We start from the raw sequence: 16,777 nt of genomic DNA, 5'->3' as shown, positions 1-16,777 counted from the left end.
AGGTGGATGCTGCACGTTTACCTTTACAGGTAAAGGGGAGACCCCATTACCTGTAAAGCGCTTTGAGTGGAGTGTCCAGAAAAGCGCTATATAAGTGTAAGCAATTATTAATTATTATTATTATTATTATTATATATTATGTCCTTGGAAAGATTGGACGTGCTGACATAACACTGATGAAAGTGTACATACTGTATACACATACACTACACTACGGACAGTATATGTACGTGGTGTAAGTGTATATGAAGAAGGACACATCTTAATGTGCAAAGTTATTGGCAGGTGATGTTACAGGAATACCTATAATTAATAAGAATTGCTTACACTTATATCACTTTTCTGGACACTCCACTCAAAGCTCTTTACAGATAATGGGGATCCCCTTCACCACCACCAATATACAACCTCCATCTGGATGATGCACCAGTATGCTCACAACACACCAGCTCTCAGTGAGGAGGAGAACAGGATGATGAAGCCAATTCATAGATGGGGAGTATTAGGAGGCTATGATAGGTAAAGTCCAACGGGAAATTTGGCCAAGATGCCAGGGTAATAACCCTACTCTTTTCGAGAAAACCCTGGTATTTTAATGACCACAGACAGACCTTGGTTTTACATCTCATTCAAAGGATAGAGCCTGTTTACAGTATAGTCTCCCTGTCACTATATTGGGGCATTAGAATACAGTACATACAGATTGTGGGGTGACATACAGTAGACATTGTAAACAGGATACACATAGTGCAAAGTGCAGATAGTGCAAATTACAAGGCAATACATAACACAATATACTCAACACACTGGGGGGGGGGGGGTTATATAGTAATATAGCAATAACTAGAATAGCTTTTAATACTTTTAAATAATAATTTTGGGTATGTGAACATTATCAATCCGGGTCCTGTATTCACAGAACTTATGTTGATTTATTTTATATTTTCAATTTGTCTCGGTGTTTTATCCAAGCTAGTACACATATGGTAACATGTACAAGCTTTTTCAGCTGGCTGACAAGGCTACAACTTGAAAAGTTGATCTTTTAAAAACCAGGGATTTTTTCATCCTGCATATTTCTACCTGGTGAGAGGACACAGTAAGTCACACAGTATAAGAAATCTAAGACTTCTACTGTATACTGTATACTTCTAGTGTATAATTACATTTTGTAATTGCAGAGTTATTATAAACTGTTTGAGGGGACATCATTCCAGGTGGAAATTGACTATTTGGCTGGAGGTCTTGCTGGGCTAAACTAAATTGTATCTTTAAACACAAAAACTGGAATGAAAAAAACATGTTTCCATTTGACAGGGTATTACAGCCTTTTGTATTTGAAACTTGTAGGGAATTTGGTTTTCACAATGGTTTTATAGCTTAGCTACATACAATGTAAAAACAACCAAATGCACAAGAACAGGCTGATGGTATTCTGTTAAAGAGCTTTAATTCATACAGGGGAAGAAGACAAGGAGATGCTTGTCACCAGTGATTTATTCTCTCAGAGTATAAGACAACAGAAGGGTACAATCAGGCTCTTAATAAAGATGATGTTAGTATATACAGCAGAAATTCAACATCTTTTCCTGTTCTCACAAATGTAATCACAGACTACAGCAACTTTTCAAAATAGGAAACAAAGGAAATTCTGAAGCACTGTTACTAGGGAATCTATATCCCTGGAGGTAAACATTTTTTTAATTTACAATAGGATTGGGATAAGATAAAATGTTAAGCTATTTTAATACCCAGAAACCTATAAAACATTCAAATGTATCTAAGAGGTGCTAGAAAATCAGGTTAAGCAAAACTTCAATAGATGGAAACTGCTGCCTGTCTCATTCTTGAGAAGGATGAAGACAGCAAGAATGAAGGTACTTCCAGGATTTCTGTTTTGTTCCAGACCTTCCTTATGCCTCTCAATGACCATTACTAGAATGTCTATTTTATGTGGTTTAAAGTCAGGGTCCCATGCTACCGTGACCATCGCGGTTCCACACAGGCTCGTGCCCCCTGCCACTCCGCCCCGCCGGTTTGTCCTGCAACACCTGGGGCGCAAACCCGGGTCTCCGGCATAACGCAACAGGGAACCATCCGGATGAGCTAAAAGAGACCTCCCTTAACCCAGGTGGCTGAGGTCCCTGCTACGCACAGGGAGGGCGATGATGTCACTGTGTTCGAACTACCTCTGCTACACCCCTCAAAATTACTATTTCTTTATTTATTTCACAATACAAATTATTTTCTATGTGATTACTGTATTTAAATTGCAGAATTTACTTTCATAATGCTTTGCTTTGTTCTGCTGGAAGCAAGCAGGGCAGGCAGGCGAAAGATCAAAAGGGCAGGGGTTGAGCTGAGAGGAACTGATGAAAGCACCAGGGAGAGTCTGAAGGAGAGTCAAAGCACATACACATGCAGGGTTCAAAGCACAGGAATCAGTCCAAGACGAACAGGCAAGGTCAAAGCACACAGAGAGAGGAGAAAACACTGGGGGGACACAAATCAAAGCTGAGAAGAAGTAAATGAGACTCTAAGATGAGAGATTAACAAATTGGTAAATTTTGCATACCTAATTTATTTCCACAGCTACATCCTTTCAGATGTATATAAAATATCAGAAAATACAGGAGGAATACAAGAGTAAGACGCAGGTGAGAAAAGGAGGTTGGCCTTTCCACAGCAATTGAAGACTCTAAAACCCATTCAAATCTGCATAAATCCACCAATTCACATTCATGGAAGAATATGAGTAAAAAGTTCATATTCAATATTGGAAGAAACACCAACTACAGTACAAGCCAAATATTATAAATTTGGGAGCACAAACAGTTGGAAGAATTGCAAGGAAAACCTGGCATATTGTAAACATTTTTTGGTATGAAAATAAATTGGGGAAAGCTTCTTGAAGAAATATAAAACAAAATCCTCATTAGGAGTCATTTTTGATGAACGGCCTTCAGAGGCAGAAAGATACTTGTTTAGAACTGTCAGAACTGCAGCCATGAAATAAATCACTAGAAACTGGTTAAAGCTGGACAGACCTTGTGTTCAAATGAAGAAGGACTCTATGAATGAAATCTCATGAAGAATATTATCCACAGAATTATAAATGAACCACAACATATACATGTGTAAAAAAGGATGGGTAAAATGGGAAAGGTTGCATGTCGTGTCTCTCAGTAATGAGATATTAACAAAGAAGCCACAAACAAGAACTTGTATAAGATTGCGTAGCAGTTTTTTGTATTTCTAGGTGCCCCCCTTCTTTTTTGTTCTGTTCTTCCTAGGTGTTTCTTTTCTAATGCATGTGAAAATGGCAATATTCTGTGTCTCAGCATACCTAAATAAAACAATAAAAAACAAAGAAATCGCCAGTGTTCACTTACTTCAGTGTTGTTAATTTACAGTTGGGATCCCTCAGAGCTGCAGACAGCAGTTTCACTCCTGAAACCCCCAGGTTATTGCCATTCAGAACCAGCTCTCTCAGACTGGAGTGTTGAGACTGAAGAACAGAGGCCAGATCTTCACAGCATCTCTCTGTTAGTTCACATCTCCACATCCTGCAGTCAAAAAGACAGGAGCACAGCTGAACATCTGCACAGCTCATCCACATCTTTCTTTCCAAGTCTTCACTACAACACCCAGCTCAGCAATAATATACAACATCATGTCATTATCCATCTCAGAGTGTCCATGGATGAAGATGACGAAGACAACAGCTGCTTCAAGTTTGGGGTCCAGAAGGAAGAAGAAAGATGAGAAGAAAACTGTCAGGAAGGGAGACAGTTGGGAAACAGGGAGACACGTGGAGCTACAATGAAAAGGGGAACAGAAAGAAAGACTTTGACTTTTAACCAAAATAAAAATTGCTTCACATTTATTATATGTCATCTTCTTATATTTATGTTTAGTTAGTTATGGGGTTATATGTTGTTTTCTTCAAAAGGTTTATTAATCCCAATGTAAATTACCAACACTTCAGTAAGTGAACTGGAGATTTTGTTACTGTTGTTTGTAGGTATGTTGAGAAAAACAACATTCCCATTTGAAGAAAAAAGCATCAACCAGGGTTTTAAGCATAACAAAACATAAAATAAAATAATAAAAATAATAATGTTAAGCAGTAAAACAGCATACACACACACAACCCCTACAGTATATACTGTACAAATCCCATTAAAAAGAAAAAAGAAAACGATAATGAAACTAAACAAACCCCATCCCTCCCAAAAATATACAACACTGCACACTTTTTACACATAAGAAACAATGACAATGAAACAATGACGTGTCCCTGCCTAACTTATGAATTGCATGACTTTAAAAGCTATAAAAAAAGGGTTTAGCTAAAAAAAAAACGTTTTTATGCGCACAAAACGGGTGATTTTTCTTCCTCGTGATCAATTTGGAAACTTCCGCTGTAAGTTACTTTTTAATTAAACGTTTAAAACACTTGAATTTCATAAACACAAAGAAAAAAATCATATTCAACACCTAGCTCAACAGTAATATACAACATCATGTTATTATACATCTCAGAATGTCCATGGATGAGAATGATGAAGATAACTGCTGCTTTAAAATTTGGGTTCCAGAAGGAAAAAGAAAGATGAGAAGAAATTGTCAGGAAGGGAAACAGGGAGACACATGGAACTACAATGAAAAGGGAAAAAGAAAGAAAGACTTTGACTTTAAACCATAATAAAAATTGCTTCACATGTTCAGTATTATTATATTTTTTATTAGAAGTCATCTTCTTCTAGTTATTTTTAGTTATAATGTTGTTGTTTTTCTTCAAATGGTTTATTAATCCCAAAGTAAATTACCAACACTGGAGTAAGTGAACTGGAGATTTTATTATTGTTGTTTGTAAATATGTTGAGAAAAACAACATTCCCATTTGAAGAAAAAAAACAACAACCAGGATTTTAAGCATAACAACACATAAAATAAAAATAATAAACAATAATAATGTGAAGCTTAAACCGCATAAAAAGTCACAACCCCTATATACTATACAAATCCAACTTAAAAGAAAACGATAATAAAACTAAACAAACCCCATCCCTCCTAAAAATATACAACACTGCACACTTTTTACGCGGAGCTGTCATACAGAATGAGCCGTCTGCAGCGTCTGTTTTTATAAATTAGTTTTTAAAATTAAGCAACGTAAATCATTTCTTTTGACTTCTGTTCCTTTAATTATCATTAAGGACAGCTTCTTTCTCACAAATTATATTTACTTTTTAAACCATTGTTAAACAAAGCAGGAGCTTATTGTACTCCCTAATGACATGATGTGGAAAGATTATAGATTTTACTCGCCTTTAGGTTTTTATACATTTTTGCAAAGTTTCATCAAAACAAATACAAAACTATTCTCGACTATTTCTGAATGTTATGTCTAATTTAGTTTAATATTAGAAATTCATGTCATTGTTCAAATGTACGTTAAATCTGAGTATTGGAAATGAAGTAAAATACAAAATTAGTAAAGACAATTTAGGGTAAAATACATTTAAAAAAATTTTGCTTTCACAATTAAAAACAGTCTTAACTGTTTATAACAATTAAATGTATTTTAACGACTGCGGGTTTCGGTACGGAATGGAGCAGGCATGGGACATGGGAATGGGGTTGAACAACACATTTATGTATTCACTTGAACCGGGAAAGGTAAACACACAGGGACAGGGGTTACAGTGCTGCACCTTCACTAACACACACATACACACCTGAAGGGAAGAGGCTCCGCCCCACTATATACTATATCCCGTAGTCCCACTCCCAGGCGCTCTTCTCAGCCCGCCTTGCGTTCACATGCTAAAGCGTCCCGCATGGCACTACAGTATTAACTAAGGAACGGGGTAGCAGTGTTTAGCATGCTTTTTGTAAGTTTTTTTCATAAATACAACAGTAGCACCAGATGTCTCAGTGGCTTTCAAAATTAAATGATGCATGGAAATCTTTGAACTAGAAAGATAACAAATGGTGGCACAGTGGTTAGCATTGCTGTCCTGCAGTGCTGGGGCCCCAGGTTCAATTCGTGGGGTACAGTATGTGTGGGGTTTGCATGTTCACTCTGGGTTTAAGTGGGTTTTCTCCAGGTACTCTACGGGTACTGTACCTATATACTGGTCAGTTAATTGGCTTATGGGAATACTGGCCCTGGTGTGTGTGCTTGTCTGCCCTGTGATGTATTCTGGGTGTATTCTGCCTTGTGTCCATTGTTTGCTAGGATAGGCTCCAGCTCCCCTGTACTGGATAAAGACATGAGAAAATGGATGGAACTAAAGGAATTGTGTAACAAAACACAGTGATTAAACCCACTATGAGATGGCAGGATCTCACAGGATAAATTATTTTATAGTGCTGGTTTAACAAAACAGCTTTTCCACTTCTCTGGCACATCAGTATCCATACCTAGCCTGCAAATAAATTCCCTGTAAATATAAATATCTTCAGATGCTGACTCTGGATCAGCATCAGCTGTTTGCCCATTCCTTCATTTTATGTGCATCCAACACACAGCTGAATGCTAGCAATTTCACAAAATCTAAAATACAATCCTAATTTCAGAATCTATGTAAACATTCAAGAGTTGATATTCAGTGAGTCTGTTAACTTTATCATCTTCTTCTGCAGTCTGTAACATCTCCTGTGCATTTGTCAAAAGTATGCCTAACCCTCTAAGGAAGTGTCCTGGTTATCAGTGTATTCCTCAACTTTCCCCAAATTACCTTTTTCCTACCTACCTGTACATCCCTAGTCTTAACATGCTCCATGAGAACTTACTTTTAACCTGTGTCTGTTCATCTACTACATGGTAGCAAACTATCTTTGTCTAATTTTACTGTACCTGCCATTTTTTGCAGCCTACAGATAACACTTTCAGTTATTCTAGATTAATCATTTTCTACTACTTTGAGAAAGTGAAAATCCCATTGTCATTTTCATCCCTGTCCTAACTCCTCTTCATTCTTCATTTTAACTATACTGTTCCTATAGGAAGTTTCAGGTCAACATTCCAGCTTCTCTGTTGTCCATTTCTTTCTTTCTCACTGTTTCAAGCTCCTCTTACTTTCTTAATTCTACCGCTAGTAGATTGTTTGTACATCCTCCCTTGCTTCTTTTTCAACCTTTCCATCCTTCTCCTTCAGTGTCTGGCATCTCTTATTCTAGCCAAACCTTGAATATCCATATACCTTGCATTCATTTCTAATATACCTGTATGCTGTTATTTTGCATACAGTATGTTGTCTTTTTTGCAAGAGCTCTTCAGACTCGCTGTTACTAGCCTGAACATAACTCCCAATGCTTTGCGCCCTGCAATAAGTCAGCCTAACCTAAATCCTCAAAAACTGCTTGTATTAATTTGTTTAAATCACAAACATCATATTTAAATACCGGCCATGTATAGCATTAAAAAAAGCTGCATTGTGGAACATCACACCGATTTACTTTCTTTTAATGGAACTAGAGAAACCAAAAGGGCTTCTTTTTCTAGAATTGATTACTGCACATCCTGCTCACTGGGGTAATTAAATCCACACTGAGCAATCTCCAATATGTTTAGAATTTGACTGCGAGAATCCTGATCAGGTCGCAAGCAAGCAATTGCATTACGCCTGTCTTCAAGTCCTTGCACTGGCTTCCTATCAGGTTTCGAGTCAACATCAAAATCCTCATCCTCATTCAGTACCTGTCTGGCTTATTACCTGTCTACTCCCCACCTTGCAACCTTTGTCCCTCTGACTCTGGTCTTCTAGCTGACCTCAAGAACATCTACATTCTGTGGGTGACAGGGCCTTCTCTAGCTGCACCCCAGGGCTCTGGATTTGTATCCCCAGTGATATCAGAGTCACCCACCCTGAGTGCATTTCAATCTAACCTCAAAACCTTTCTTTTTAGAAAGGCTGTTTTTTAGTGTCTGTATCTGCTTCATTTTCTAACTTCGGTAGCACTTCTAACTGCTTGTCTTTCTCATACTGTGGTGTGAAAAAGTGTTTGCCCCCTTCCTGATTTCTTAATTTTGTGCATGTTTGTAACACTGAAATGTTTCAGATCATCAAACAAATTGAAATATTAGACAAAGATAACACAAGTAAACACAAAATGCAGTTTTTAAATGAATGGTTTTTATTATTAAGGGGAAAAAAATCCAAACCTACATGGGCCTGTGTGAAAAAGTGATTGTCCCCCCTGTTAAAACATAAATCAACTGTGGTTTATCACATCTTTGGAAAGCTGAGTTCAATTTCTCTAGCCACACCCAGGCCTGATTACTGCCACACCTGTTCTCAATCAAGAAATCACTTAAATAGGACCTGCCTGACAAAGTGAAGTAGACCAAAAGATCCTCAAAAGCTAGACATCATGCTGCAATCCAAAGAAATTTAGGAACAAATGAGAAACAGAGTAATTGAGATTTATCAGTCTGGAAAAGGTTATAAAGCCATTTCTAAAGCTTTGGGACTCCAGCGAACCACAGTGAGAGCCATTATCCACAAATGGCGAAAACATGGAACAGTGGTGAACCTTCCCAGGAGTGGCCGGCTAACCAAAATTACCCCAAGAGCGCAGCGACGACTCATCCAAGAGGTCAGAAAAAACCCCACAACAACATCCAAAGAACTGCAGGCTTCACTTGCCTCAGTTAAGGTCAGTGTTCATTACTCCACCATAAGAAAGAGACTGGGCAAAAATGGCCTGCATGGCAGAGTTCCAAGACTAAAACCACTGCTGAGCAAAAAGAACATAAAGGCTTGTCTCAGTTTTGCCAGAAAACATCTTGATGATCCCCAAGACTTTTTGGAAAATACTCTGTGGACTGACGAGACAAAAGTTGAACTTTTTGGAAGGTATGTGTCCCATTACATCTGGTGTAAAACTAACACAGCATTTCAGAAAAGGAACATCATACCAACAGTAAAATATGGTGGTGGTAGTGTGATGGGCTGTTTTGCTGCTTCAGGACCTGGAAGACTTGCTGTGGTAAATGGAGCCATGAATTCTGCTGTCTACCAAAAAAACCTGAAGGAGAATGTCCGGCCATCTGTTCATGACCTCAAGCTAAAGCGCACTTGGGTTCTGCAGCAGGACAATGATCCAAAATGCACCAGCGTCTTGTTTCTTGTTTGTTTTGGAGACCTTGATCGATACTGATTGATGATGTCAAAACCCATTTATTTTCTATTGGTACAGATGCAGCCATTCAAAGTGCGCGGCACAGACACGTACCGCTGGTAATTGGCTACGCCATCATGCGTTATACCGCGGTACGTGATTGGTTGACCGACAGGGGCACTCGTGGTGCGTTGGTTGGTTGTAGAAAGATTTAAATGTCTTTACTGTGCCCGTTTAAGTATTGAATATTTATATGGAATTTTACCACTGAAGGGAAATCTTAGTAGCTGAGCATAAAAAGAATAGGAGCATAACGCGTGTGATGGCCATAAACAATATTAATTTTGGAAAATAAACATACAGTATTACAGTATATGGCTGGTCTCAGTACTTTAAAGAAAAAATACACACCAGTATTCCATTTCTCCCTTAACATTTTAAGCATCGAAGTCTTTAACTAACATGTGAAATAACATGTGTATAAAAAGTGGTAGTTTTAAGCTTTTCTGTGAATACGCTCGATACCGTTGCCAACAAGCATACTTTAAGAATTTGATTAATAGGGAATATAATATGGAATCGCGTATCTAAAGAAATTAATAACGATATAATTATATTAATGTACTAAAACAGTACAATGTCTGATGATACTGTCTGTGTAGGGCTGTTTCACCACTCCTCATGTGACCTTGTGGGTGGTACTGTGGTCTAGGTGCCTGACTTATAAACCACAGGTTGGGTGTTCTCCAGCAGGAGCCACGACTTTTCTTTTAACAAACATTTCTTTAAAAAAAAAATAGCAATGTTATGGACAATTAATTGACTTTTTCTATTTCTAAATATCACAACATGTTCGAATTTAAGTCATTTTTTAATAACAATGAATAGTTGTAAATTGTAAACACGACGTTTTTAAGACCCCCCCCCCTTAGGCTGTGCAATCTTTTAGATTTTTTTATAGAGAAATGGAGGCTTGATTTAAAGACGATCTGTCAAAGCGTAATGAAACCTATTACTTGATTCCTATGGATGCCCGGTCCCACCAGGGATTTAAAAAAAAACTATGCAATCGCATATCTAAAGAAATAACAGTATAAATATGTTCATGCACAAACAGTAGCATGTTACATTATTAGTTTGGGTGTCTCCTCTTGCCAGAAAGCTCTAAATTGCATTTTGAGTGCGGTTTTTGACTTTTTTAAAATTACAACCCATAAATAAAGCTGATACTGTTTAGACTTTTAGAAAAAAGAGCTGACTGACAAGATTTAAGATGTGGCTGTCAATGTTAGATTAAAAAAAAAAACACATTGCCTGACGTTAATTACATTGCTTGAAAAATAATTGTATTTAGAGAGACTGGATAAGTAATTCAAGTGTTTTTTAACTTCCTGAAAAACAAGTAATAATTTAACAATATGTGCAAATGTTATGATATGTTGCTGTTGTGAATGTCGGAAGAGTGTATCTTATTTGCCTGTCCGGACTGGTGGAGCTCATCCAGCTGTGTCTGGATATCTTGGTCAAATATTTGGCTAGTGTGTATTGTCTGTTTAGGGTTCTGTAGCATTCAACATGGCTGGACAGCTTGTTCCCCCCTCCCGCCCCTCTCTGTGTACAGTAGAGCCTCCTGTCCTGGTTGCTGGAGCTTATACAGCTGTGTCTGGAGAGAATCCAGGGTATCAGCTCAACCACACGGCTGGGCAGCTTGTTCTCCCCTCCTGCCCCTCTCTGTGTACAGTAGAGCCTCCTGTCCTGACTGCTGGAGCTCATACAGCTGTCTGGAGAGAATCAGCTTGTGAACACTCTGTGATTAAATTAATTCTCATTATATTATCATTCCCACTGTGCATAACAAGGAAGATTAATAAACACAGGGTTGTTTAATGACAATCTATTGTATATCTCATGGCTAAATAGTCAAGTCTAGCCAAAAGAGAAAACATCGACTTTATTTTTAACCCAAGCGAAAGTATTAATGGTTTTTAATTACCATACTTTTATGGTACATGACTTTGTTAAAATGTGATTAAAAATAAAAACAATTGCAATTGGCAATTGCAGCTTTTTCACGAAACCTCCTAGGGTAACAAAATTCTTGTGTTGTACAGCTTTTCAGCTAAATATACAGTATTTATCGCTTACGCCAGAAATTGGAGCTGCTCGCCGCGCGGTGAATAGCAACTAATAAGCAGTGAAAACATTTGTCTGTCTTTCTGTGGGGAGAAGGGAATCTGATCTGATCTGCAATCGCTGGAAGACTCGCTTGCCTTCTACTTTGAAAATACCTGTGAAACCGGTTTAATTTGTCACAGCCAGCACTCTACAGACCCTCCACCTGAGACTGTGTTTATCCTGCTCTTGAAGAAGAGGAGTTGGGTCTGGCCCAGCAGAAAGTGCACTGGGTACAATTCTCTTCTCATTGACATAACTCACCCTGAACACAACAGCAGGGCTGCTAAAGGCCAGACTAAGGTTAGAGAAGAGACTCATCATGGGAGTCAGGGAGCAGGTATTGTAGCAGTGAAAGTGAACCTGTTTCGCTGCAAGGAAGTGTAACTATAATCAGAAGTATAACATTAAATTCATACAGTATATATGATATGGAATGACCTAAGTTCTTAATTTAACCGATTGTTGTGGCCCACTTCAGTCAATTGCAAAAAAAAACTTTTAATTTGGCAGTGGCTCCTCCTGAAACAGCCATGAATCAATCTGTGAAGATATTAGGCTTTTCAGGAATTTCAACTGTAATTCTAACAGTGATCACAAGAACAGCAATCGCTGGAAGACTCGCCGCCTTCTACTTTGAAAATACCTGTGAAACCGGTTTAATTCGTCACAGCCAGCACTCCCGCAGAGAGTGATGAAAACTGTGCTGCGCCACTGCTATTTGGCATTTTAGTTATGGAGGCGGAAAGACGCCCCCCCACCTCTGGGTGCCTGACCTGTCGCCATCTTTAACCATTCCGTGTTCGAGTCGCAGTAGGTAGAGACACGTACAAAAAAAAGTTCATTCCAGCTACAATCCATATATATTTTTGTGGTAAGAGGGAGCAAAACACCAGTATTTACTGCTAATAATTAGTGTACGATTTAAAGTTGAAATTCTGAGCCTAAATATAAAGTTAAAATCTCGACAAACGAAGCAATGTAGGAAATGCCCACACAGAAATACACAGAAAATAAATCCGTTCTGACATCTCAAATCAGTTTCGATCAAGGTCTCCAAAACGAACAAGAAAAAGAGCATTTTCAGAGAGCAATTACGCTGTGTTTATGTAGAATAAGTGATTAGATTTATGAGCAATCTAATTTCTTATTCGTTTAAAACAGTGAAACAGCTGCAAAAGATCAAGGTAGCGATTTATGTTGCATTGTGCATTGTGCTGCTGTAATACAGTTTAAAATAATTAAAAGTCTAAACAGTATCAGCTTTATTTATGGGTTTGTGTTTGTACATGAACATGCTGTAGTTACAGTATACTGTTATTTCTTTAGATACGCGACTGCATGTTTTTTTCAATCCCTGGCAGTACCAGGCGTAAGAATGAGTCCATAAGAATCAAGTAATAGGTTTCATTGCGCTTTGACAGAAACCAAATTTCCCAAATTTAATATGTGCTTTTCTATATGTATTGTCAGTTAATTGTCCATAATATTGCTATTCTATTTTTTCAAAGAAATGTCACGGGGCTGGCTGGATTTGAACAAGTCGGGCACCTAGAGCACAGTACCACCCGTAAGGTCTCATAAGAAGTGGTGAAACAGCCCTACACAAACAGCATCAACAGACATTGTACAGCGTATACTATTCTTGTGTATATAATTATATTGTCATTAATTTCTCTAGTGGTTTTTTGTACAGTAATTAATGTATCTATTTCGTGCTTTGTGTTGTTTTTTTTTGGTTAGTTTGTGATTTTCACTTTGTTTTTTTTTTGGGTGTGGACTTTGGGAACAGAGTTCCTCATAATAAACACCATTGCACATCTTTGCAATTGTGGCTGTGCCATCGTTATTGTAATCTTCTATCTACGCCTCTAAACTCTGCAAGGAGGAGATTGTGACAACTGTACTTGATTGGAAACAAATGTGTGATTGGATCAACGAAATGCTGTGGTGTTAATTTTACAAAGACGGTCAATGAAAAAAAGAATGTGGACCAGGGCAATACTTTGAGTTTACAGCTTGTCCAAGGTCATTCATTATAAATACTATTAGTAATATCTTCGGTGAAGACTTTGATTGCGACAGCTCAAACATGAGAGGTTGACCTTTATTAGCTCCACCTTGCGGAAATTCTGGATACTATTATTTTACCTGCGTTATCATGCGGTAATATGCGGTTCTATGCGAGAATATACGGTATTAATACGTATATTTTTTGCGTCAAGGGCAAGTCATGTGACTGATTTTTCTCTCTCTTTCATTAACTAAACTCAAAGATCACAAGTGCCACCATTTTAAATGGGATGTGTAGTTCTTAGTTCAGTTAGAATTTTAACTGTATGTACTGGCTTCGTATTTGGCCAGGGCTTTAAAGAGAGGGAGCACCAAAAATATTTGGAGCCATCTCCGCTTTAAAGGTACCCTCCTCGTGGAAGAATTTTCACTTTAAATGTTTGCCCAGCCTACTAGAGGAATTCAAGAGAGATCCTGATCTTCACCAACCCCTCAAACACTCTACAGACCCTCCACCTGAGACTGTGTTTATCCTGCTCTCGTAGAAGAGGAGTTGGGTCTGGCCCAACAGAAAGTGCACTGGGTACAATTCTCTTCTCATTGACATAACTCACCCTGAACACAACAGCAGGGCTGCTAAAGGCCAGACTAAGGTTAGAGAAGAGACTCATCATGGGAGTCAGGGAGCAGGTATTGTAGCAGTGAAAGTGAACCTGTTTCGCTGCAAGGAAGTGTAACTATAATCAGAAGTATAACATTAAATTCATACAGTATATATGATATGGGATGACCTAAGTTCTTAATTTGACCGATGTTGTGGCCCACTTCAGTCAATTGCAAAAAAAAAACTTTTAATTTGGCAGTGGCTCCTCCTGAAACAGCCATGAATCAATCTGTGAAGATATTAGGCTTTTCAGGAATTTAAACTGTAATTCTAACAGTGATCACAAGATGACTTCACAAGTTTTGTGTGCCCAGTTTTTCACTTTACCGTGCAGTTTATTACAACCAACAAATAAATAATTTAAATATTAATTTAAGGTATTCACTGAGTCTCTTAAACCAAAAGAAACAAAATCATTGGTACGCTTGTCTAAAGGAAAATAGATTGAGTCCTCACTACAATAAATCAAGCGAGAATAATGTGTATCCTGTGTGCACTGTTCTCAGCTGTAAATCATCAGGTTTACTCGCAGCCTCTGATGATTGAGAAACTTGCTGCCTCTTCACTGCGCTCCGCAGATCCCAAATGTTTTGAGAATGAAAGTGGATGCCTTGCATGATGTTCAACCTTTCCGGACGTTTTATCAATCCCAATCCAGTCCTTCTGTTTCTCTCTTTTCCCGATAATCTCTCCTCTTTTCCTCCACTTGTTCATTACATTTAAACTCACCCCTCTGAGCTCACTAGCCACTCCGTATACTCCGGATCTCTCCACAGTGCTGGCGAGATACTCACTCTCTTTTTTTTCTCTTGGGTCACATAGCCTTGGAGCCCCTCCAATTCAATGAGCACAATACATGTTTATTTATCCTGGTTGAACTACAATGTAACTTGCATTTCACCTGAACATGTTTACATTAACATTATATTCACATACTGTACTGTACTAAAACAACAAAAAATCCATATTAAAACTGTTTACATAAATTCACACAGGATTACAGAAGGGACAGACAGACTCTGCTGGATCTAAAATAGACACAAACTACTTGACAACAATGGTAGCGCACAAGACTCCCCACTGTGAGTTGTCAGCTTTGGACAATGCGGGGTGTTTGGAGTGTGGGGTCCACCGGCTAACTGATATCTCCGAAGAAGACAAAGTGCCTGTGTTGAATTAATACGTGGGTGAAATATTGGTTTAAATATTTTAGGAATGATTGATAAAGGTCTGTCGAGATAAGAACAAAAATTCAAGTTAGAGAGAGGAAAGTTGTGAGCCTCTGCCTATTAAGCTTTCGACACGGTTCTATGACGAACAATTTAATCAGCCACTTGAACTTTTAATGCAGGGCTCTCAATTAGATACGTCAGTGGTTCAGATGAAAAAAAAAATTACGCTCCGCTGTCCGGGCTGAAAGTAAGAGGGCTGTAATTGATGGTATATTGGCCCCTTAGTGGTGACCAGCGGTAGGGCATTAATTGTTCTCCGCTGTGTCACAGAGAGAAATCTGTACAGGCTTTCCCAGGAAGGCAGTATCCCCACACGTTTCCAGGGAGTGTCAGGGAGAGACAACAGCTGAGAAAGGTGCAGAGCCTGTACAGAGCTTTCCCCTCAGCTGTGGCCAGAGATCATTCCTCTAAAGTATGAGACTATTTCAGTTCCCAGCAGGCCAGGGAAAACAGGGAGCATATCAGGAAGATGACCCTATATTAACAGCATTCCCCGAGATGTAGTGCACACAGAATCTGACATGAATATCTGCCTGTACACTGCAGGGAATACAGTCCCAAAGTAGCTCACATCCAGTCCACACAGCACCAGCAGCCTGGTTCCATGTCTAGCAGGTGTTGTAACTGGGGGACAATGGCTCAAACCAGTCTGCTGGTGAAGAATAAGAAGTGGCCCAGTTCTGTCTCCATTCTAGTATTGTGGCTATTGGGTTGTTTAAGAGGGGAGACACAGTGGGACATAGTGGTTAACATGGCTGTAGTGCCAGGGCCCTGGTTCAGCTCCGGACCTGGGTAGATATTTGTGTGAAGTTTGTATGTTCTCTCTGTGTTCTCATTTGTTTCCTCTGTCGAACCCCTGATGGACTGACAACCAAAATAATGAAAACTGAAATTAATACATTCTGGGTCCAGATAAGGCATTTGACAGGGTACTAAAGCCTTTTGTATTTGAAACTTGTAGGATTTTCATAATGGTTTTATTGTTTGGCTACAGGCAATGTAAAAGCAACCAAATGCGCAGGAACAGGTTGATGGTATTCTGTCAGACACCTTTAATTCATACAGGGAACAAAACAAGGAGATTCTTGTACCACTGATTTATTCTCTCAGAACGTACGTCTACAGAACGATACAGAGGGAGGTGATATAGCAGGAGAACACACAATCAGGCTCTTTATAAAGATGGTGTCAGTATATACAGCAGAAATTCAACATCTTTTCCTGTTCTCACAGATGTAAGAAGATGTAAGATGTTCTACAGCAACTTTTCAGAATAGGGATTCATTCTGAAGCAATGTTATTGGGGAATCTATATCCCCGGAGGTCAAAAATAAATGTAATTTACAATAGGATTGGGATAAGATAAAATGTTGAGCAACTGCAATACCCAGAAACCTAGAAAACACATTAAAATATAATTAAGAGGTCCTAGAAAATCAGCTCACGCAAGACTTAAATAGATGGAAACTGTTGCCTGTCTCATTCTTGAGAAGGATGAAGGCAGCAAGAATGAAGGTACTTCCAGGATTTCTGTCTTGTTCCAGACCTTCCTTATGCCTCT

General features: G+C 38.6%; 1 protein-coding gene across 2 annotated transcripts in view; it reads right to left on the bottom strand.

Annotated features, from left to right (window-relative positions):
* The window catches only part of LOC138223914 (NLR family CARD domain-containing protein 3-like), a 296,882-nt gene that overhangs the window by 182,489 nt on the left and 97,616 nt on the right, over positions 1–16,777 (bottom strand). For both annotated transcript variants that reach the window (XM_069180101.1, XM_069180103.1), the window contains exon 3: positions 3,393–3,566. In XM_069180101.1, coding sequence (XP_069036202.1) covers positions 3,393–3,566 — 174 coding nt within the window. The remainder of the gene's footprint in view (positions 1–3,392; positions 3,567–16,777) is intronic.

The sequence above is a fragment of the Lepisosteus oculatus genome, chromosome 18 (genome assembly GCF_040954835.1).
Source record: "Lepisosteus oculatus isolate fLepOcu1 chromosome 18, fLepOcu1.hap2, whole genome shotgun sequence".
Lineage (NCBI taxonomy): Eukaryota > Metazoa > Chordata > Actinopteri > Semionotiformes > Lepisosteidae > Lepisosteus > Lepisosteus oculatus.
This window is presented reverse-complemented; position numbering and strand designations above follow the sequence as displayed.